Raw genomic sequence first — 22,817 nt, 5'->3', positions numbered from 1 at the left:
AGCTTCCTCCTCTCCCTGCCCGTCTTTTCTCCTCCTCTCCCACCTCCCCTCTCACCATGGTTTTCAGTTGCTTTGTTTGTAAAATGAAGAGATTGGTTTGGAGAAGGGCCTTTAGTTCAGCAAAAATTTACTAGTTATTTTCTTATGTAGAAAACATCATCCATTCCTTATGAAGATTATAAGCTAGTAACAAAAGGATGTGGCAGCAAATAATTGGAAACAAAAATAAATTCCCATCAACTGAGGAATAGCCCCCAAAATTGTGGTATATGAATGTAATGAAACAGTTATTGTGATATTAGAAATGATGTAGGACAACTAGATGGCACAGTGGATAGAGAGGAAGCTCCGGAGTTGGGAGGATCTGAATTAAAATTCAATCTCACTTACTACCTTTTTGACCCTGGGCAAGTCACTTAACTCTGTTTACCTCAGTTTCTAATCTATAAAATGAGCTAGAAAGAAATGAAAACTACTCCAGTATCTTTGCCAAGAAAACTCCAAATTGGGTCATGAAGAGTTGGGCATGACTGAAATAAGAACTAGAAGCAGTGATACACATGATCAATACAGAGAATTATGGAAAGACTTGAGTGAAAGAAAAATTCAGAATGAAGTAAGCACAGCCAGAATATACAGGTAGTCAACAAATATTTATTAGGCATCTACTGTAACAATGTAAATTGAAAAACACCCACTAAAAAAAATGAATATTGCACAATTACAAAGAACAAAATTGACTTCCAAGTAAGGCTTATACAAAGATACCTTCCCTCCCATTCCTTTGCAGGAGTGGGGGAATCAGTGAGTGAGGAATGTTGAATATGTTGTTAGATATTGTGTGGGGAAGAGGGTGGGAGTTGTGGAGAGAAAAAGAGAACATGCTAGGTTTTGCTAATTCTCTCTCTTTGCTGAGTATATTAGGGTTAAGTGACTTGCCCAAGGTCACACAGCTAGCACATGTTAAGTGTCTGAGGCTTGATTTGAACTCAGGAGGACCTGAGGACTTCAGGGCTGGTGCTGTAACCACTGTGTCACCTTGCTGCCACAGTTTTTTTTTCTCTTCTTTTCTTTTCTTTCTTTTTTTTTTTTTTTAATTTGTTATCTGGAATTGCTCAGTAGAAAGAAGGGACACATGGAAGAAATTTAGATGGTATAAAGATACAATAAAGATCGCAGTAAAATTTATTTTTAGAAAACAGTGGAGACAGGCATAATATGGTACGTATTGTGGAAGAATTGAAATAAAGTTTGTAGGAAGACAGAATAGAGAGCTGGCATTGCAATAGACTAAGCAATTATTGTTATCTAAGCCAAGTTTATAGTCATAATAGTTAGTATTGATTATACAGTGATAGTGGCAGGCAGGCTTATCCACCTGCTACAACTTGTATTTTAGGTATTTAAATATTTTTCAGCTAAAAATCTCAGCTCCTTTACTGGGCAGTCTTATCTCATGTTGGATGTTTAGGCTATAGATATTGGGAGCAGTTAAGTAACTTGGTAAGGGTTGTTCTTCAGGATTACTTAGTCTGGTTGAAATTAGGAGCTTCATGGAAGGACAAATGATTTAATTTAGAGTTTCAATTTATTTATTTAATATTTTTCTGCATTATGTTTAAAATAATTTTTTGTTTGTTTTTAAAACTTCCAGATTCTCTCACTTATACCTACTTCCAAACCCCCTTAATAAAGCACATGTGAAGTTATGTAAAATATTTCCATAAAAATCATGTCACAGAAAACATATTTCTCCCCCTCAAAACAAAACAAAACAAACCACCTCACCCCACTAAAAATAAACTTGAGAGAGAATGCTTCAATCTCTATTCAGACACAATCATTTCTTTCTCTGTGTATGGGCAGGATTATTTATCATAAGTTCTTCATAGTAGTCCTGGAACATTTTAAGATTTACTTTGTTATTTTTTCAAAGTAAGGCAAAAATAGTTTTCAACATTCACTCTCACAAAACTTTGTGTTCCAAATTCTTCTTTTTCTTTCCCCTCTTCCCCCCTCCCCTAAACAGCAAGTAATCCAGTATAGGTTAAACATGCCATTGTTAAGATTTACTGTAGAGGAAATTTCTGAACTGCAAAGGATCACTTTCGTGAAAAGGGTAGGGCTATCACAGTACCAACACAGAAATTTTAGTGTGTATTGCTAATGATAGGATTTCCAGAAACTGAAACAAACAGTTATTTTGATTGATATCAATTATTCAGGTGCTCTGTGCCTGATTCAATTGACTAATGTTTGTCATAATTAGAAATATCTTCTAATGTAGTTGAATAGACTTTGTAGTTTGAAGGATGGATGAATGGATAAACAATTATTAAGTGCTTACTATCCTAGAGGGTTTAAATTTAGAGAAACTGCAAATATTTCTTATCTTTTACACAGCTGTATACACAAGCTGAGATTTCACAAAATGCAATTTCTATAAGTCCCACATGGGCGATTACAATTTAAACAAATAGTATTGGTATTCTAATATTCATCATTCTTCATTTTTCTTTTGTTCTTATTAGGAGAGCGTTATGTGCCTGGAGTGGGTAATGTGGATAAAGAAGAGGTTATTATGAGGGAAATTATCCACTTACTTTGCATTGAGCCTATGCCTCATAGTATTATTGCCAAATCCTTACCAGAGAATGTGAGTAGGGTTCCCACTCCTCCTCCCCCCCCTCCCCCAGCCCCCTTTAATTAAAAACATTTTACTTTTTAGGTCCTCTGGCCCTTTGTTAGTTATAAAATTGAAGTTTCCTTAAAAAAAGGTTTTTCCTGAAATACTATGATATAAATTTCAGTTCTCCAAAAGTTTTACCACCATGTAATGGCTGCATTTTTGGACACAAAATCAAAGTCTTCTGTTGAAACTTGACAGAGTTGTGATCTCTCCTGGTGAAAGGGATATTTAAACTAACAAAAATCAAGGCTCTTTTGGAATACTGAAAAAATATATATCTTCAAATTGTATTCCCAAAGAGTGTTATTATTATAACCCATTATTATTTTCATTAATTGTTGTACATATTTGATGTGACTTATCATTTAATAACATTTTAAAATTTATCAAGTGCTTTTCTTTGTAAGAGTTCTGTGAGGTAGTATTGTGTCCTGCTTTCTAGAATCCCCCAAGTTGGGGTGATTAAAATATTGAGTCCTGCTTTCTAGAACCCCCAAGTGGGGTGACAAAACATAAAATAGCTCTTCCTAGTGGAGAAGTGGAGAAGTGAGGCAGAAATTAGGAAAATGGAGTCTGTTTATTTCAAGGACTTTCCCCTTTATATAATGTAACAAAAACAACTCTGAGCTTGTAGGACCACATAAACAACTTGCTATGTAGTTTGCCACCTGGTATCACTTTTATACCTGCTATCACTCTGCTTCAGTCTCAACACAGGTTGTCACTGCCCCCTGACTTCTCAGGAAGGCTGAGAGCCCTTAAGGGAGATGGGGAGCCGAACCAGGCATTGTTAGCAGATTCCCCACTGACTGTGACCCTCTACAAATTCACTTTACAAATGAGAAAACTGAAATTTTATACTTGATCATTTGATTAAAATTCCAAAAAAAAATTCACAAGATTAAACTTTATCAGAAGATTGCCAGTATTGCTGTCAGAAACTGATGAGACTTGAAATTTTGATTAGAAAAATTTGTTCAAAAAACTAAAACTTAATTTCCTCTCTATTGTACTGCAGATTGACGTTTTATTATCACGGAGCACTATTGACAGACACTATTGTTAAACACTATTGTTTATTGACAGAGTTGTGAAGATTTCTGTCATGTAACATAAAAAAGAATGAAACCATATAAAGGCAAATAACAAAAATATTATTTCCGCAGGAAAACAATGAAACTGGCTTAGAGAAAGTCATCAACAAAGTGGCCATATTTAAGTAAGTGCCTTGTCTTTAAAATTATTTTAAAAGTTAGTATGATTATTGTTCATGTACTTTGTAGAAGTTAAAAAATGCTTATCTGAACTTCCAGAATTACACTCCTCCAAAATATTTATTTCCAAGTATACAATGAAGAATTTAAAAGTTAATTCAATATCATTAGAAACAGGGGAACTTTTTTTATTTATCCTTAAAAAATTTTTGTTGCAAAATATTGAGAAAAGGTATTTCTTAATTTGTATTAAAATCCTGGCAAAACCAACTGATGTTAAGTCTTGGCCACAGAGCACCAAAATTCTATAGCTATAATTTACCATGTGTAGAGAGCCTATCATTTCTTCATTGTTATACATTATTCCTTTGAATTTAAAACCTTTTTTTCATGTTCAAAACTCTCCTTTTCAAAAGTGAGGAGTATAAAAGGGATTTGCAGAGTTATTGGAAAGCAATTTCATTTAACTATGGATGATTTTGAAGTGATAAAAGTGAACCCTTATAAGCATTCCTTATTATATAATCCATAGGCTCAGTTTGACAATTCATTCTCTTTGGATGCTTTTAGTTCTAGGAATAGAGCTCTTTTTATATAATAAAGTAATTGCAGGGAGTTTAAAAACAGAACCTTACCTGAGAACATCTAAAGATAATTGAGTAACCATAAATTGTGATATTTAAACAAATTATGATATTATAATTATGGTACCTTGCTCCTGCATTTCATAATATCTTTTAAAAAAATCTTGTCCCACAAAATATTATTTTCTTTAAAGAAAAAAACTAGGTATTGTTTGAAGGAGAAATATTTTTGTTAATTAAAAATGTTCCTTCTTTGGGTTTTTAAAGCATATTTAATATTTTTAATTTATTTCAAATAAATGTATGCTATCATAGCTATGAATGTTTTCTGCTTTATTTTTATGAAGAATTTATGATACAAGCTTTTAAAACTACAAAATTAATTATGAATTTTGAAATATTTTAAGGAAATGTATAGATTTGATAAGTGGCATGGGGAGGAATGGAAATTAGTTAGGGTGTGGAACATGGATGAAAAATCTATGGCTTATTTCCTCTCTTTTTTTGTATATTTTCTCAGTGATCACTTCAAATTTCAAGCATTCAGTTATCTATCATTTCATGTAAGGCTTTTTTGAATTTCAATCCAAAACAAGATTTTTTCAAGATTGATTCATATTTACCTAGATACTGCCAATCTCCCTTGGAAGGTTCTTAACACCAACTGCCTTTTTCTGTCAGTGGACGTTTTTCTGTAACCAGGGTTCACTTCTGTTCAGTTATTCTTAAAGGGGACCTAATAAGCAAAGGAATGTTTTTCATGAATGAAGTCCAATTGAGTGTCAGAACACTCATTCGAAGAAGCTAGATGTTTATTGTATGTTAAGATTTTTAAGTACTAGCGAAGAAAACAAAATTTGACAGTCAAATTTTTGGAACTGTATGTATATATGTGTATGTATGTATACATATATATGAATTTGACCAACTAATAGACTAAAACATTAACTGCCTTTTGAAAGAAGTTTATGTTTTGCCTTCATTTTTTTTTTTTGTCCTGATTTGACCTCTGCTCTGCTATATATTCCCCACTCTCATCTTCCCAGAATAACTTGCTGATCATACATAGCAAAAACTTTTTTTTCCAAAAACCCAATAGGCATCTCTACACATGGATATCAACACATAGTCAATATAGAAATCACATTGCTTATACCTTTTGCAGCCATAGGTAGAGAAGCTTTATATAGTCTGTTAAAACAAAATTTGGATCTGACTGTGGCTCAGGTCATGAACTTTATATTCCAAAATTCAGACTTAACTTGAAGAAAAGAGGGAAGACCAAAAGACTATATAATAAAGATTTAAATAACATATCTTATGAATATGAAGTGGAGGTGATGATTAAATTTAAGGATTAGATCTGATGGATAGTGTGCTGAAGAATACTTCTATGTTAGACCCTCACAATATTATTTAGAGGAAGCAATAAAAAACATTCCAGAGGGAAAAAAAAGCAAGAAAGCAAAATAGCTGAGGAAAGAAGAAAGAGGAAAGGAGAAAAGGCAAAATACATTCAACTTAATGTAGAATTCCAGAATTCTCATTTTTAGTGAGATAGAATAAGTCTATTGACTGAACAGATCCATGGATAGGGTAAAGTAGGCACTGCAGATCTCATTACAGTTTCTCCAGAACCTATCTCTTTTTTGAACTTTACTTTCTTTTTTGAGTGGATCAGTGCCATTCTAGTCACTCAGGTTCACAACCTTGGTGTCATAAGCAAAAGTTGCTAAATTTTGTTTACACTATTATCTCTCTCAAATCTGTTCCTTTTTTTTTTTTTTTAAATAATCTTTTATTTTCAAAATATATACATGGGTCATTTTTGACATTCACCCTTACAAAACCCCATGTTCTAATTTTTTCCCCTCCCTTCCCCCCCTTCCCCAGTTGGAAAATGATCCAATATATGTTAAACATTTCCACAAATATCATACTGCACAAGAAAAATCTTGAAAGAAAGAAAAAGAGAAAGAAAACAAAATGCAAATAAACAAGAACAAAAAGAGTGAAAATACTCTGTTGTAGTCCATACTTGGTTTCCACTGTTCTCTCTCTAGGGGTAGATGGCTTTCTTCATCAAAGACCATTGGAAGTGGTCTGAATATCCTTTCCTTTCTGTTTACAATACTACCAATCTATTAAGGGTCTTATCATCTCATTGCCTCTCTTTACCAATTTCTCCTCCACACAAGTGAAAGCTGTTAAAGTGATTTTTTTAAAGATCAGAATGCCATTCTTTTATTCACTTTACTCTCGTGATTCCCTGTTATCTCTAGAAATAAATACTTTTTCCTTGTTTCTCTCATCTTTTAAAACTTTCTATAGTACATTGTTTTATAGCATAATTATTAGTATATTTTGTAACATAATTCATAAGTTAATAAATTTACACATATTGGGGGTATGTACTCAAAATGTTTTTGTTGATCAGGAGGCATGATCAAAAAAATTTGGACCGTTCATTTTATCAATTTCATTTATCTTATATCTTATTTGTATTGTTAAGCTGAATTTTTCAGTTGTTGTATATCTCTTTTAGGAATCTTTGTAGTGTTCTAAGCTTTGATACAATCATCATAATAATCATCTGCAAATAAGACCATTTGTACCAATAACGTCATCATCTATTGAGAGCCCCTTTTCTATTTTTTTTTTTCCCTATTTTATCTTTGAACTTTACTCTGAGCATCCAGACAATGACATTTTTCCTTAGGGAAATAATTTATTAATGTATTTTGTTTAGAGTAATCATCTCCCAATAGTTATCTTTTTGTTTTTATTTATAGTATATATAAGTAGGTCTGCATAATATTTAATATGGGTATGTTCCTCTTCTCAATCCCCCACAAAATAATAATAATATTAATTAGTAATTGATGTTGTTTGTCCTTCATTCTTGAAGAGAACTATGACATCAAGAAGGTGATGCCATGACATGCAAGTCAATTGGGTTTAAATAAGGGAGGACTGTGCAAAGTCGTCATTTTCCCCTCCAGAGCCATCTCAGTCCAGTGGCAAGATACAGATCAAGATGATTGGAGATGGCCCTGGATTCAGTGGGAGACCTTGCTTGGCCTTTTAAAGCTAAGGTCTTTAACAGGTCTCATTTTGACTGAAGCCACATCCATTAAGTGATTAAAGCTAAGTTGCAATTGAGGCAAAGAATCTATGCTTTCACCTAATCAAAAAAACAACAAACAAAACAACTAAATCAATAAATTTGGGAGGTGGGGGGAGACCTTCAGAGTTTCTTGCCAAAGCAGAAATGACTATTATTTACATTCAATCTAAGTCAATCAGGATTTAGAATTTTTTTTTTAATTTTCTTTTCTCCTTTTTTCCTTCCCTCTCTTCTTTCCTCCTTCCCTCCTTTCTTTCCTTCTTCCTTCCTTTCTTATCTTCCTCCCTCCTTTCCTTCTTTCCTCCTTTTTCCCTTCTTCCTTCATTTCTTTCTCTCTCTCTCTCTCTCTCTCTCTCTTTCTCTCTCTCTTCTTTCTCTCCTTCCCTCTCTCCTTTCTTCCCTCCTTTCCGCTTTCTGCCCACATAATGGTATTATACCCCTACTTATAAATGCTCTTAAAAATATTTTTTGCCTCTTTTGCACCTCTGAATCTTTCCAAGATATTTTGAGGTTTATTGGCTAGATTTCTTTCTTAAGGACCAGGCCTTACACCAACCAATCTGATTCTTATTGACCACCAATAAGTCCTAGGACAAGCTCCATTTGGTCAATTAATTAATAATAATATTCCTCTGACAGTGCAGATCATAACTTATCCAAAGCTTCCCATCCTGTTTTATCCCTATCCATATCCATGTATTAGTTCAACATTAGGGGGCCTATCCCAGGCTTGCTGAAAATCTTCTTCTCATTCTCTTCACATCGTATGTACACCAGTGGAACAGTCAGGCTTTTTATTGTTTATTCTGAATTTTGCTAGGTGATAAGCCCATCTTTTTTCCACCATTTATAGTGACAGTATCTAGATTTTTATCCTTCCTCTGGTAGAATTTCCACTCATTGGATCCTAAATAGGTATTTCACATTTAGAGTAGCAGAAGAGTAGTATTGATAGGGGAGTGCCCTTAATTGATGATTTCACTGGTGTAGGGCATTCACAGAGAGATGTCTTAAAGAAGGTGTATTTTCCATAATTTACAGTTTTAGAATGATAGTAGATAGAACACTGGGCTTAGAGTCAAGGAGACTCATCTTTCTGAGTTCAAATCTGGCCTCAGATACTTAATAGCTGTGTGACCATGGATAAGTCACAACACTGTTTGACCCAGTTTCCTCATTTGTAAAATGAGCTGGAAAAAGAAGTGGAAAACCACTTCATTATATTTGCTAAGAAAACTCCAAATGGGGTCACAAGAGTTGGACATTATTGAAAAGTGACTGAACAACTTTTGTAACAAATTTGCATATTTGTATATTCAAACAAAACAGATTTCTATACTGGCTATGTCCAAAAAAATATATATAGTTCAGGCCTGAGTTCATCGACTCAGTAAGAAGTAGATAACATACTTTCTCTTTGTATCTGGATTGGTTGGTGCATTTATCTTGGTTCTTCAGTCTTTCACAATTAGCTTTATAATGATGTATAAATTGTTCTGATTCAGATCACTTCATTCTAGATCAATTTATACAAGTCTTCCCAAGTTTCTCTGAAATCATCAATTTAACATAATAGTATTACATTACATTCATATTCTGTGCATAATTCCTGTGGCTTTCTACTGTAATAAAATATTATTTTTCCACGAAATAAACTAAATAGGATATGATTGGGGTTTTTTGTTTTTAGATCTTATGGTTTATATTAATTTTCCAGTTTTTATTTTGTCTGAATAAGGCTTTTAAATATTACAGTTGAATATATCGGATTACTTGCCATCTAGGAGTGGGGGTTGGGGGGCATAGGGGAGGGAGAATTAGAACATGAGGTTAGTGGTGAAAAATTATCCTTGCATATGTTTTGAAAATTAAAAAGTTTGAATAAAAAATTCTTTGCAAATCTTAAGGCACTAAAAAATTATTAACAATTGATCTGCTTTTATTTTATTTATTTATTTATTTTTTTAGGAAACCAGGTGTATCAGGCCATGGAGTTTATGAGCTGAGGGAGGAATGCATGAAAGAATTCAATATGTTCTTTTATCACTACTCCAAAACACAGCACAGTAAGGTAGGAAATAATATCTAAAGGACAAGGAGGTAGGCATTACTATTTCTCTTCTTCTAAAGAAAATTGAACAAAGAATAAAAAGAGGCCCCACCTTAGAAGAGGAGAAAGAACCCAAACATATTTGAAAAATAGTTTAACATATTTTCCAAATGAATTTTGAGGTTATTGTTTGATTTTGTTTTCATCTGTTTTTTAATTATAAATTTAAAAAATAATGGCCTGTTGCCTCAGATTACATTGACAGAATTAAAGGTAGTTTAAAAAAATTTAAAAAACAAAATTCTCCACAGTTTCATTTTTGGATATTTTATTTTAAATTAATTTATTTTATCCATTTGTGTACATTAGTCTACAAAGAAGAATCCTAAAAATAAAGTAGGGCAGCTAGGGGGCACAGTACATATAGTACCAGACTTAGAGTCAGTAAGGCTCAACTTTCAAATCTACCTTTAGACATTAGCTAGTATATGATTCTGGGCAAGTTATTTAACCCTGTTACCTCAGTTCCTTAATCTGTAAATTGAACTAGAAATGGAAATGGCAACCCTAGTATCTTTACCAAGAAAATCCTGAAGTGACTGAATGACAACAATAATTGAACTAGAATACTGTTGGATACTGTTAACAACAGTGTTTCCAGCTCTTTTTTGAAGTCATAAATTCAGCAAGCAAAGCTGGAATGTTTTATGCTCATTTATATCAAGAACTACTAATTTGGTGACTGTAGTGTTGTAATTGTTGTTATTCCATGCTTGGTTCTAGTAATGTAAGAACATTGAATGGGCGTCAGTATTAATTTTAGTAACTTTTATAATCATTAAATGGTACCAGTTACAAACTATTTCCTGCAGGATGATTTTTCTTGCATTTTTGAGAAGAAAAGCTATTCCTGGAAGTGAGATCCTAGAAAAACAAAATTCCTTTAATCCAAATTTCCTGCTACAACTACATTATGAAAATTTTAAGTGACTGTAACCTGACTTTTTTTTTTTAAAAAAAATATTTTTTATTGATATCTGTTGCTTGTATATTGTATAAATTTATCTATCTTCTAAATCCATCCCCTAAAAACCAACTCTTAAAAATTAAAAAAAAAAAAAAAGAGCAAGAAGAAAAAAAATCAGGAAAACTAATTAATACCTGGAAAAAATCTGAAATATAGACAATGTTCCATACCCAAAGACTGTAGTGCCACTAATCCCATCTTTTCACCCTCTGCCTTCCCCTCTCATTTCTAAGTAAAATAGAAATCCATCTATTTAGTGACATTTAAACACTAATTGAACATACCAAAGATGATATAGGCAGAGACACTCAACTCTCCTATTCTTCTACCTGTTGTGACATAACAACTTATCACTAAGGTAGGAATAAAATCTATAGAAGAGGGCACTTCATGTTCTATTCTCTCCTGCTTGATACCCCTGCCCCCTCTCTAACTAGGACTCCAGTTTTAGGAACTGGGAAAGTTTCCCCAAAGTTTTCTCAGAGCAACTAATAAAGGGTTGGAAAAATGCTATACTAAACCACTTTCTGACTCTTGAGGTTGACACAAACTTGTTGATTGTTGGGTCATTTTGATTGATCACAGTGGGTTGTCAAAATATGTTTGGCCTATTAACTTTTAACTGGTGGGCCTTATATATCAGTATTTATAATGTGATGGCATTAATTTAGTAATTTATCCAGAGCAGCACATCTAGGTAAGACCTTAGAGGTCATTTTAATCTCCCCCTCATTTTTTAAATGTGAAAAATGATTCAGAGAGACTTAAGAATCTAAAATGCCATAAGATTTGTCATGCCTGATTAAAATGAACTATTCTCTGTAGTTAGTATAATGCAATAAAAATGAATTTTCTTCTACAGGCTGAACATATGCAGAAGAAAAGGAAAAAACAAGAAAATAAGGACGAAGGTAAGAAGTGAGATGGTAAATTGAACCAGCTTTATGCTTTAATGACAGCACAATAATAATCTTTTTGATGAGTTGGCAGGGGGTGCTATTTTGGGCAGCTGGTAGGAAAAGGAAAATTTTTGTTTCTTGTTCGTCTTATAAAATTTGGCTCACCTCAGTGAGGGAGGGAGTTTTGAGTGATCAAAGCCATGGCTCATATCTTCTTTTTTCCTTTTAAAATTTTATTATGAGCTTAGATGTTTCCTTTATCACATACCCTTTAGAAGCATGATTTGTTATTGTTTTGATCAGAATTCTTAAGTCTTTCAAAGTTGTTTGAGGTTTTTTTTTTAAATAATTCTTTGAATATCTCTCCTTGACCTGTTTTACAGATTAGTTGTTTATATTAGCAAGTATATTGTATTTTCTTTTACTTTGATTTTTTTCTAATATTTCTTGCTGTATGATTTATGGAATCATTGATTTCTGTTTTGGTCCATTCCAATTTCAAAGAGTCTGTTACTTGGATAAGATTGACCACTTTCTATTCAAAGCTATTTATTCTCCTTTCAATTTTTTCCTCCAGAACTTTTCTTTTTTTCATTTATTCTATTTTTTTTCATCCTGGTATTCATCTAATCCCTGTAGGAAAATTCTTCTTCTTCTTCTTCTTCTTTTTTTTTTTTTTTTGTATTTATTTATGATTGTCACAGAATTACAATCTCCTTTTTTAAAGTTTCTAGATTTGCAATCATTTTTAACATTGGTTCTTGTCTTTTTTGCTTTACTCATTCTTTCATCTTTAGTTCCTGAATTAGGGATTTGTGCTAGGGCCAGGCCTTGTCTCCTGCCATACTTTTGGAGGGAGTAGTTACCCCTTTTTATTCTGATCTGGGCACTCACCCGTACTTTTTAAAGATAAGCTTCTTAGAATCTTTGAACTTCAGAATACTCAATCTTTAGGGTCCTTTTTATGGAGCCTGAGAACAGGCTAAGATCTGGGTTGTCCCATCTGAACCTTGCCTTTCCCATAAACACCTTGGAACTCTATCAGAGGGGCTCTCTTCTCTAGCTTTATCTAAATACAGTTTTATAAGGTACATGCATCACTAGCCAGTGGTCTGGTCACAGTGGGAAGCTACCATCTTCTTTGCCTAGTATTTAGTGACTTCACTGGTTTTACTGAGCTTGGGTCATTTAACTGGATTTCTTAATCATTATTCTTTCTTAAGGTATTTTTTTGCATAGGTGTATAGAGGTCATTCAGCTTCCCTTCATTCAGATATTATTTGGCTTTAAAGGAGGCCTCTGTTTTCTAAGGCATGGATTTTTTTTTTGACATGGACTTCCTCTGACTTTTATGTAGCAAAAACTTGCTTTTGTTCCTTTTTGTCTTTATTTCATCTATATTTGTGAATCATGTAATGAAATAAATACAGTTATTTACAATAGAAATTTACATATATATGGCCTTGTTTCCACCAGCACTACCACCACCACCTCCTCCTGAATTCTGTTCTGCTTTCAGCAAGGTGGTTAACATTCTCAACTGTGATATCATGATATACATTCTCACAACCATATTGCGTAGAGCAGTGGAACTGGATAGTCATTTATGGACTGAAGCTATGATCCAGATGGTATGTATAATGGCAAGTTAGAGTCATAAGAAAAGTCCATTAGTTCAGCTGTTTGTTTTCAGATAAGAATGCACTTAAATGATTTCAACTGGTTATCTGAGCCATGATTAAAGACTTCTACAAGAGATTCAATAGTTTCCTTTAGTAGCACATTGTCATATTTAACAATTCCTCCTCAGTTCCTTTTATTTATCACCTCCTTAATATAGGATAAATTGTATCAGTCTTGGGTTTAAGGACCTGTGTTCAGATTCTATATTTCTCTTTTTTAGTACCTATGTGTGACTATAGGAAAGACAAATTACATGTTACCTAAGCTTCATTATCCTCATCCATAAGATGGATACTATAATAATTGGACCAACTTTCTTGCAGAGTTGTGAGGAGAGTTCTTTGTAAATCTTAAAGTGTTATTTAAATGTAAAATTTTTTGACTTGTACAAAGTGCTTTAATTTTCCTAAGAATTTCTGCCTTTAGAGGCATGAATAGTACATTTTTTGTTTCTTTGAATTCCTCTTACATTTTAAAAAGTTACTGTAGACTCTATAACAAAACCCAGAAAGATAAATAATCACAAATAAATAAAAATTAGGAAGAAAAATCTTACAGGAAACTCTTATCCTGGATCAGTTAGCTGGCACATTGGATAGAGCACTGGCTCTGAAGTTAGGAGAATCTAAAATCAAATTCAACATCAGACACTTAATACTTATTAGTTGTGTGAGCTTGGTCAAGTCATTTAATCATAATTGCTTCACCAAAAACCAAAAATAAAACAAAAAACCCTTATCCTTTAATCATTTGAACTAAACAAACAGAAAAAAGACAACCATTATCTTTCAGTGTTTCTAAGTCTCTGTCAAGGCTCACTACTTTTGGTTTTCTTTATTGTAGTCAGTGTGAATATAGTTGTGGTTTTCCTCAACCCATTGTGTTTTCCCATATATAAGTCTTCCATATTTCCTTGTATTTATTTATATTTCTGGATCTTTATTAATTTTTAAAAAATTTAACCAAAGGTGTATGGTTCCAAAGTCTATCTTCTCTTTCTTGCTTCTTTAGGTATTTCATCTTCTTGCTCTGGGTCTACTTGAAGAGAAACAACAGCTCCAAAGAGCTCCTGAAGAAGAAGTGACATTTGATTTTTATTATAAGGCTTCACGTATGTATGGTTCTTATTTTTCAATGAAATTCTGATTTGTGAGTGAAATTTTAGGATTACAATCCTAAAGACTTAGCCTTCTTTAGCTGGGAAGATGTCTGTAGTTTTATTACTGTTGGCTTAATAATTTCTACTCATGGGAATCTCTGACTTTGGGTGTTAGCAGAGCAATAACTAGCTCTACCTGCACTTGGGGAAAATGTATTTGACTGGGACTAAGGCGGGGAGGCAAAGGAATGTGGTATGTGGCAGCATTAGTACAGAGTACCTTCTGACTATAGTTGTGCTTGGTTGCCTGCTGTAGTCCTCTTGGGAGTTGGAGAAATGTGGTCCAAGAGAAGAACACTATAGTATTGGCACCTGAGAATAGTGATTCGTGTACTATAACATTATTGGTTAGTACAAATGTAGATATAGCATTCATTGGGGAAAGAAGAATAGTACAGTTTTTTCTTCACCAATCAAAAGGAAGTACACCTTATTTCTACCCAAAGATGATTGTATCTTTGTGTGCAAAGACCTTTTGAGCCTTTGTTCAACAGTAAGAGTTGTGCATTTCATGGCTTGTCACTTTTTGCCAGAATATATCAGTTGTTGGCAGCACTTATTTTAGAATTAATAAATTGCCATTCACAGACTTATATTCCAATTGATATTTCATTATCATTATAGTTGGACAAATCCTAGGCTTGAGAAGATTGCCAATTTTTAAGATATTTGCAAAAGGGCTCCCTAAAGTATAATTTAGTGCCTCTTTTTTTAATGTTCAGGTAACTCTAGGTAACAAGAAGTTCATTCTATCGTGCTGAAAAGGCTTTTAGTATAGATCCAGTAATGGGTTATAAATCTGTTGTCCAAAACTAGACTAACTAAATTTGACTAGAGTGACACCAAAGCATGTTCAATCTTTCAGCCATAACCATTTACAAACAATAGAAAAACATAATGGAGTTTCAGTCTATCAGTAAGAAAAATTACCCACATCAACAAAATAACAAAATCTTGTAGTAGCCAGTGTGTAGAGCATTTGTGTTTTTGAATTAAACTTAAAATATTTCTGAAGCAACAATAACAGTGAATATATATTTTTAAAACTCTAATTTGGAACAAAATTATATAGATCTAAGTTAGAAAATTAAACAGGAAAGTTTTAAATTCATAATCTGAATAGTTTCCTTTTTTCTAGTTTTTTTTAAGGTACTGAAACACATTTTCAAGAAAGATTATAGGACCTTTTTTTCAAAAAAGTGCTGAAAACCAAGAAACAGAATCTGACTTCTTTATTGAACTACTATTCATTAATTTGTAACCAGTGGATGAAGTAAAAAACAAAAGCATCTCTTATACTAAACTTTCATAATGAAGTTTTGACTATTTAGAGATATAACATAATTATCTGTGAATATAATCTCTCTTTTCTGCTTTTTCTATACTTATTTTTTATTCTCCCCTCCAGTAATGAATAAACAGAAAAAGAGAAAATGTGTTTTACATATTAGTCAGTTGTACTACATATTAACTTTGTTAAAAGATTTGGTAGAAGAAAAATGGAAGTGTTTAATTAACATGGATTTTTCATAGTAATTGCCAATAATTATAAAACTAAATTCACACACTTTTTATATTTTATTATGAAAGTATTGTAAAATGTGCTAATTTTGTACAATTCTACTTTTATTTCCTGAAAAAGGGTTGGCAAGTTCATCTGGGAATGTTCAGAATATACAAACACTTTTGGAAAAACTGAAAGGAATTCCCCAATTGGAAGCTCAAAAGGACATGATTAGTTGGATACTACAGGTAGATAAGAAAAATAAATTTATTGTATCTTGAATGATACATAAACAAAATAAATCTATCTTGTTTTAGTTTTATTCTTTCCATAGCTATTATTTTCTTACAATGTTCCTTCTTCTCTGATGATAAATTTATCTGTTTTTTTAGTTCATTATCATTTATTTCTCTTGTTGACACCAACTTTTGCTCATGTTTGTGTTTTTAAAAGGTATCTATCTATCTATATATAAAGATCTATATACATATGCATCTATATATATATATAAAAAGATAGCCTGGCAAAGATTCTGTTTAGCACATATATGCTAAACAATCTTTGCCAGGCTATCTTTTTAATGCCCAGTGCATTATTAGAATAGAACAAAATATAATGAACCCTGTCTTTCTTAAGATAGAAAATTTTCTTTCTTTCTTTTTTTTTTTTTTTTTTGCCGAGGTAATTGGGGCTAAGTGACTTGCCCAGGGTCACACAGCCAAGAAGTGTCAAGTGTCTGAGAGCAAATTTTAACTGTAGGTCCTCCTGACTTCAGGGCTGGTTCTCTATCCACTGTGCCATCTAGCTGCCCCAAGAAAGAAAATTTTCAAATAGAAATCACCATTAATTATTAAACCACAGTTTCACTAAGTGTCAAGGTAGAGTGCTAGACCTAGTACCAGGAAGCCCTGAGTTCACATCCTGCCTCTTACTTACAAGCCACTTAATCTTATTTGCCTCAATTTCCTCATCTGTAAATTGAGCCAGAGAAAGAAATGGCAAACCACTCCAGTATTTCTGTCAAGAACACCCCAAATGGGATTACTAGGAGGTAAACATGAATGAAACAACTAAACAATATTTAGTATTTGAGCAAATGTTTCATTTCTTTGCTTTTCATTTTAGGAAGGTTATACTTGTTTTTCAGTGGTTTGATTATATCTAACTTGGTATGACCCTGTGAATCAGACTGTCCATGGGCTTTTTTCTTGTCAAGATCCTGGAATGGTTTGCCATTTCGTCCTCCAGTGGATTAAGACAAATAGAGGTTAAGTGACTTGACTTACTTAGGGTTACACAGCTAGTAAGTGTCTTGGGCAAGATTTGAATTTAAATCTTCCTGATTCTGATGCCAGTAATCTATTTCCCAACTGCTCTGAGGAAGAGGTCCAAAAGTGTAGTATATAGAATATATTTACAGATTTTTTTCAATGTTTTTGGTTTAGTTTATCAATATACACAGTATACAATGTAATTGGTTCAGTGAATATTTTTGGTTTTTTTTTTTTTTTAATTCTTTATTTTAGAATATGGCTGTTAGGTATGGAAAGGAAGGAGAGATTACTTGGAGAAATCTAGCTGATAAGAAAACCAAAGTTATCAATAACATTTTCAAGAAAGAAAATGCTTCAAGTAGATTTCACAAAATCTCATATTTACATAAGATTTTCTATGAAAACTGATTAAGAAAGCCAAAAACTAAAGTAGAAAACTTATTTGCCTTTATGGAAAAAAGCCATATGAGTTAATGATATAAATGGGGACATCTCCACAAGGAAGGTTAAGGTAATTTACCATGCTTTTATGCCAACTAAATCTTTTCTTTATATTTCATTCTTTCTTCATAGATGTTTGACACAGTGAAACGATTGAGGGAAAAATCTAGTTTAACAGTAGCAACTGTATCTGGATCAGAACTTACCAAGAGTGATGAGGTAATAAAATCAAGACAATGAGGGTCATTCTATCATAATTTCAATTTTTTTCTCCCTTATCTTTAACATTATGAATCTTTTAAAGTTATTTACTATTAAGTTGTAACTACAGTTAAAAGTGAATATGGAGACTTATTTTTTTCTCTTTTCTTGTTTCTTCTATTGTTCTGTTATGCCTTATACTGTAGTACTTGGGAAAATTATTCATATTTTTCTTTCATAAGAATCAGAAAAGCTTGAAGTAAGAGCTATGTCCCAATAACATTTATGTAGGTTGCCTAGGTCTAATGTGTGCTGAGTCCAGTGAATTAAATTTATGTATCTTACATTTTGACTTAGTTGAGTTGACAATAATATTGCTATTCATAAAGCTGTTTTTGAGGAAGACAATATTTTACTAATCAGTATAAAAAGGACTATGCTTAGACGGGATTAATAGAGTAGTATCAAAGAATCCCTAGTAATTTTGTGAATTTCTTTTCTTAAAAAAATCTTAGCTTTCAAAATAAGAGCTTTTAAATATTTTCAATTTCCATCTTTTGATTTGTGACAATTTAAAAAATTGTTTGAGTTGATGTTGCTTTTTAATTATGCAACCAAGGTAAAGGCTTATCAATTTAAGTTACCCTAGAGGAGAAAAACTGCTCCAGTAGCGACTCCTCAACACATCAGAAACAGGAAGGACAGGACTAGCACTTTGCCTCATAGATTAAGGGAATTAAGTTTTGATAGTATGATCTGATCTGTAAAATGCATTCAAACAGATTTCAGCTGTATTTTCTGTTGTTTTTCTTTAAATTTAGAGTATGCAAGATAAAGAAAAGGCAGAACGTAAGAGAAAGGCGGAAGCTGCTAGGCTTCATCGTCAGAAAATCATGGCACAAATGTCAGCCTTACAAAGGAATTTCATTGAAACTCACAAACTATTATATGAGAATACCTTAGATCTACAAGGGAAAGAAAATTCTGTTGTAGAGGAAGAAAGGTAAGAAATGATCTTAACTCTATACTTTGATAAAAAAAAATAATTAAGTACTTTGTAAAATATATTTCTCAATATGCATTATGAAATTGATGATTCTCAGAAGATATTGTAAGCTGCATATTGTATATAGTCTTACCAAAGCATCAATACATTTTATCTATAAAGAAATATACTTATTTGGAAAACTTTTCTCCCACCTAATTAAGTCTGAAAATTCCTAGTAGTTTCTCTGGTTTTGAAAAAAAAAAAAAAGGAAATAGTATTTTAAGGTTTATGTATCTAAAAGTGATCATTCTTAATCATCTGATGTTCAGAAATTTTTTTTCCAATCTTCATGAGCATCTGCTAATTGTCTACAAATTCTCCTCTCTACCTGAAAAATACTGGCATTTAATACAGACACTGAATAACAAGTATTGACTCTGTATCTTATTAACCACTCTAATAAATTCGGAAAAATAGGTGGCATACAAATAAAAATATAAAAATACTAGTAGCAGAAACAGACAGATTGTTGTATATTGGAAAAGTGCCATTGATCAAAAGTTGAGAGGGACAGTGTAAAAAGTAAAAAATTGTAGCCATTCAGCACCTGGGCAATCAACAATCAATCAAGAAGCACTTATGGCATTTCTTCTGTGTGCTAATCCATGTTTTGGGGATAGAGAAAGGCAAAAATAGTCTCTCTTATATAATTTATATTTTAATAAGACAGATGTAAATAATGTTATTTTATAAATCCAAAATAGCTGTTTACAGCATACATACAAAGTAAATGTAAGGGGTTACTAGGAAGGCTCACTGCAAGAAGGTGAGTTTTGATCTGAGTCTTGAAAGAAGCCAGGAATTCTCAGAGGAATAGTTGAGAAGGGAGAGCAAATTTCAGGTATGGGGATCAGTCAGTACTAAATCACAAAGAAGAGAGAGAGGCATCATGTGAGAGAAATAATAAGTAGGCCATACATCTAGATCAAAGAATTCTTGGGATGGGGATGTTGTGTAACCCTCTCCCTCAGGGGAAAGGTTAATAAATACAGTATATGAAGACTAGAAAGGTAGAAAAGGTCCAGATTTTGAGGAATTTTAAATTCTAAACAATGGACTTTATATTTGATCCTGAGGGTAACAAGGAGTCACTGGGATATTGAATATGGAAATGTGATATGATCAGATCTAGTCTTATTTTTTAGAGGCTGAAAAAGGATAGTCTTTGGTAGAGAGAGATTTGAGGTAGAGAAACCAATTAAAAGATGATTGCAAGAGTCCAGACAAGAAATATGATGGAATTAAGTAGAGTGGTGGCTGTGTGAGCACAAAAAAGGGAAGTGATGGATGGATGGATGGATGGATTGGCAGATAGAAATAGTACTGGGTGACTAAGTGAAAGGTGGTATATTTGATAGTAATAGGGGAAAGTTTTCAGGAAATATAATGAATTTCATTTGGATGTGTTTAAGGTAACTTTTTGAAATGTATATAGTTCATGATGTCCAAGAAACAATTGGTGATGTGGTACAGGAGGTTAGGAGAAAGATTTAGCACCATGATTGTTAGGGCTTCAATTATATATACCCAATTCTTCAGAAATACTTTTTTGGAAAACTTGAATTTGTTCCAATGCAGTTGATATAGTAGGGAACTTTCAAGTTGGTTTATGTGTAATTTCTTACCTGAAAAAGAGCAAGAATTCAGAAAACTGCATTATTTCACAGTAACTCACAAGCAGTAACCTTTCTGATACCCATTTGCACAAGAAAATTTCAGATAATTTTCAAGGTAAAGTACTATAATATGATATATATATATATATATATATGTTGCATATCTTCAGGTACAGTAATAACAGTAGACAGAGTAGGATTGTTTTCCCTTCTCTCTTCAATTCCTTACCTTTTACCATAGCCTCTGATTTCCAGAACTGCCAGTATACTCTACTTGTGCAAAATGTTGCCAGCCTGGCTCTGTGGGAAACATGGTGTAGGCAGAGCAACAGCAGATAGCAAGAGGTTGTGGACAATTTATTATGATATTAATGTAGTTCTTAATCATTTAACATGTATAAAACTATGCTATTCTTTTTTATTAGCTGTTCATCTGATGAAGTTTTTAAGTGTTGATATTCTTAACCATATAATTTCTATAAGCTTTGTGGTTTTATTTGCATGACTTTGCATAGCCTGGTGCTTTGGGGGAACACATGTCATATCAAATAGAATTGACTATTAGTGACAGAGAATAAAGAAGAAGCAGATCTTAAATGTACTATGGAGGATATATTGGTAACTGGTTAGGTGTGATACATGAAAAAGAGAACTAAGTAATATTGTAATTCAAGTGGGTCAGGGGATCTCTTCATAAGATCTAAAGATTTAGTACTGAAAGGGATGCTTAAAGGTCATCCATTACAACTTCCTCATTTTATAGATAGGGAATAAGTCCCAGATTGGCTAAGGGTGCTTACTCAAAGCTATACATGTAGTATGTGTAGAGCAGAGATTCATATTAGGATCATTTTGTTTAGGACTCTCTGATTCTTGCATTATTGAATGAAATTCAAGTAAATATTTTTAAATCTCTATTCATTTCTCTTGGTAGTATACCTATGACCATTGACTACTCTAGAATTGCATTGGGACCTAAACGTGGTCCTTCTCTTAGTGAAAAGGAAATGCTGACCTGTATTCTTTGTCAAGAGGAGCAAGAAGTAAGATTAGAAAATGCTGCTATGGTTTTGTCAGCCTGTGTCCAGAAATCCAGTGCTTTAACACAGCAGAGAGGAAAGCCTCTGGAACTCTCAGGAGGTATGTATATTCCAAATCCTTCTAGGCTTTATCTGTTTTTGTGTTCTCTTTATCTCGCTACACACACACACAACTCTGAATGTTTTTTCTTGTGATTTTCCCCTTTTGTTCTGATTCTTCTTTTACAGTATGATTAATGTGAAAATATGTTTAATATGATTATATATGTAAAAAACCTATATCAGATTGCTTGCCATCTTGGGAAAGATTGAAGGAAGCGATGGAGGAAGAAAAAATGGAAATCAAAAATGTTCTAAAAGCAAATGTTGAAAATTAATTTAAAAAAACAAAAACTTTGAAAAGTTAGGTTACTTAGCAAGGTTCACAGTCAATGTGTATATGCTAGTCTGGCATATAGTAGGCACTTAGTAAATAATGATTGACTGATTCATTCACAGCTACCTCTTTACTTAATGATAGCTGGGTGGTGAGTCTGGAGTCAGAAAGATATGAGTTCAAATCCACTCTCAGATACTAGCTATTTGACCCTGACTTAGACTCTGTCTGTCTCGATTTCCTCAACTGTAAAATAGGGATAATAGCAACAACTATCAGAATAGTTGTGAGGATCAAATGAGAGAATATTTGTTAAAAAATGTTTAGCACAATGCCTGGCACATAGTAGGTGGAATGTGAATACTTATAATGATAATGTTTTAACTAATATTAGTTTTTCATGGTTGGAAAAATTGCTTCATAGCCCTTATTTATGTCTTCCTCTACTAGAAATAACAGATCCACTCTTCATGGATCCTAACCTTGCATGTGGAACCCACACTGGCAGCTGTGGCCATGTCATGCATGCAATCTGCTGGCAAAAGTAAGTCCTTTGTTTTCATTTTGATAATTTCCTAAAATTAAACTGAATTAAACTCATGTTTGTTGCCCCAAACTTCACATTTTCTTATATCTCTTCTTCCCCAACCATACTTCTTTCTCTTCTTTTCCATTACTTTCTTTTATCTTTTTTAAACTTTCTATTGTTACTCCCACATTCTTTCTGTGTTCCTTTACCTCTTTTTTTTTCTTTATAGTTAGAAAACAACCATGTCCCTATCTGATGGGGATAAGATAAGAGTAGTAATAATGGAAATGATAAAGCAATAGATGTTAAGATTTCAAAGAACAAAAATAAGCAAATCTTTGGCGTGAGATATACAC

The 22,817-nt window shown here is 32.8% G+C and overlaps 1 protein-coding gene across 2 annotated transcripts in view; it reads left to right on the top strand.

Moving 5' to 3' along the window:
• Positions 1 to 22,817, top strand: part of UBR1 (ubiquitin protein ligase E3 component n-recognin 1) — a 153,875-nt gene that overhangs the window by 76,027 nt on the left and 55,031 nt on the right. For both annotated transcript variants that reach the window (XM_051977172.1, XM_051977173.1), the window contains exons 21-31: positions 2,532 to 2,656; positions 3,856 to 3,908; positions 9,583 to 9,685; positions 11,554 to 11,602; positions 13,067 to 13,221; positions 14,285 to 14,384; positions 16,075 to 16,184; positions 17,784 to 17,870; positions 18,674 to 18,855; positions 21,451 to 21,656; positions 22,383 to 22,476. In XM_051977172.1, the coding sequence (XP_051833132.1) occupies positions 2,532 to 2,656; positions 3,856 to 3,908; positions 9,583 to 9,685; positions 11,554 to 11,602; positions 13,067 to 13,221; positions 14,285 to 14,384; positions 16,075 to 16,184; positions 17,784 to 17,870; positions 18,674 to 18,855; positions 21,451 to 21,656; positions 22,383 to 22,476 (1,264 nt within the window). The remainder of the gene's footprint in view (positions 1 to 2,531; positions 2,657 to 3,855; positions 3,909 to 9,582; positions 9,686 to 11,553; positions 11,603 to 13,066; positions 13,222 to 14,284; positions 14,385 to 16,074; positions 16,185 to 17,783; positions 17,871 to 18,673; positions 18,856 to 21,450; positions 21,657 to 22,382; positions 22,477 to 22,817) is intronic.

This window comes from Antechinus flavipes, chromosome 2, assembly GCF_016432865.1.
Source record: "Antechinus flavipes isolate AdamAnt ecotype Samford, QLD, Australia chromosome 2, AdamAnt_v2, whole genome shotgun sequence".
NCBI lineage: Eukaryota > Metazoa > Chordata > Mammalia > Dasyuromorphia > Dasyuridae > Antechinus > Antechinus flavipes.
This window is presented reverse-complemented; position numbering and strand designations above follow the sequence as displayed.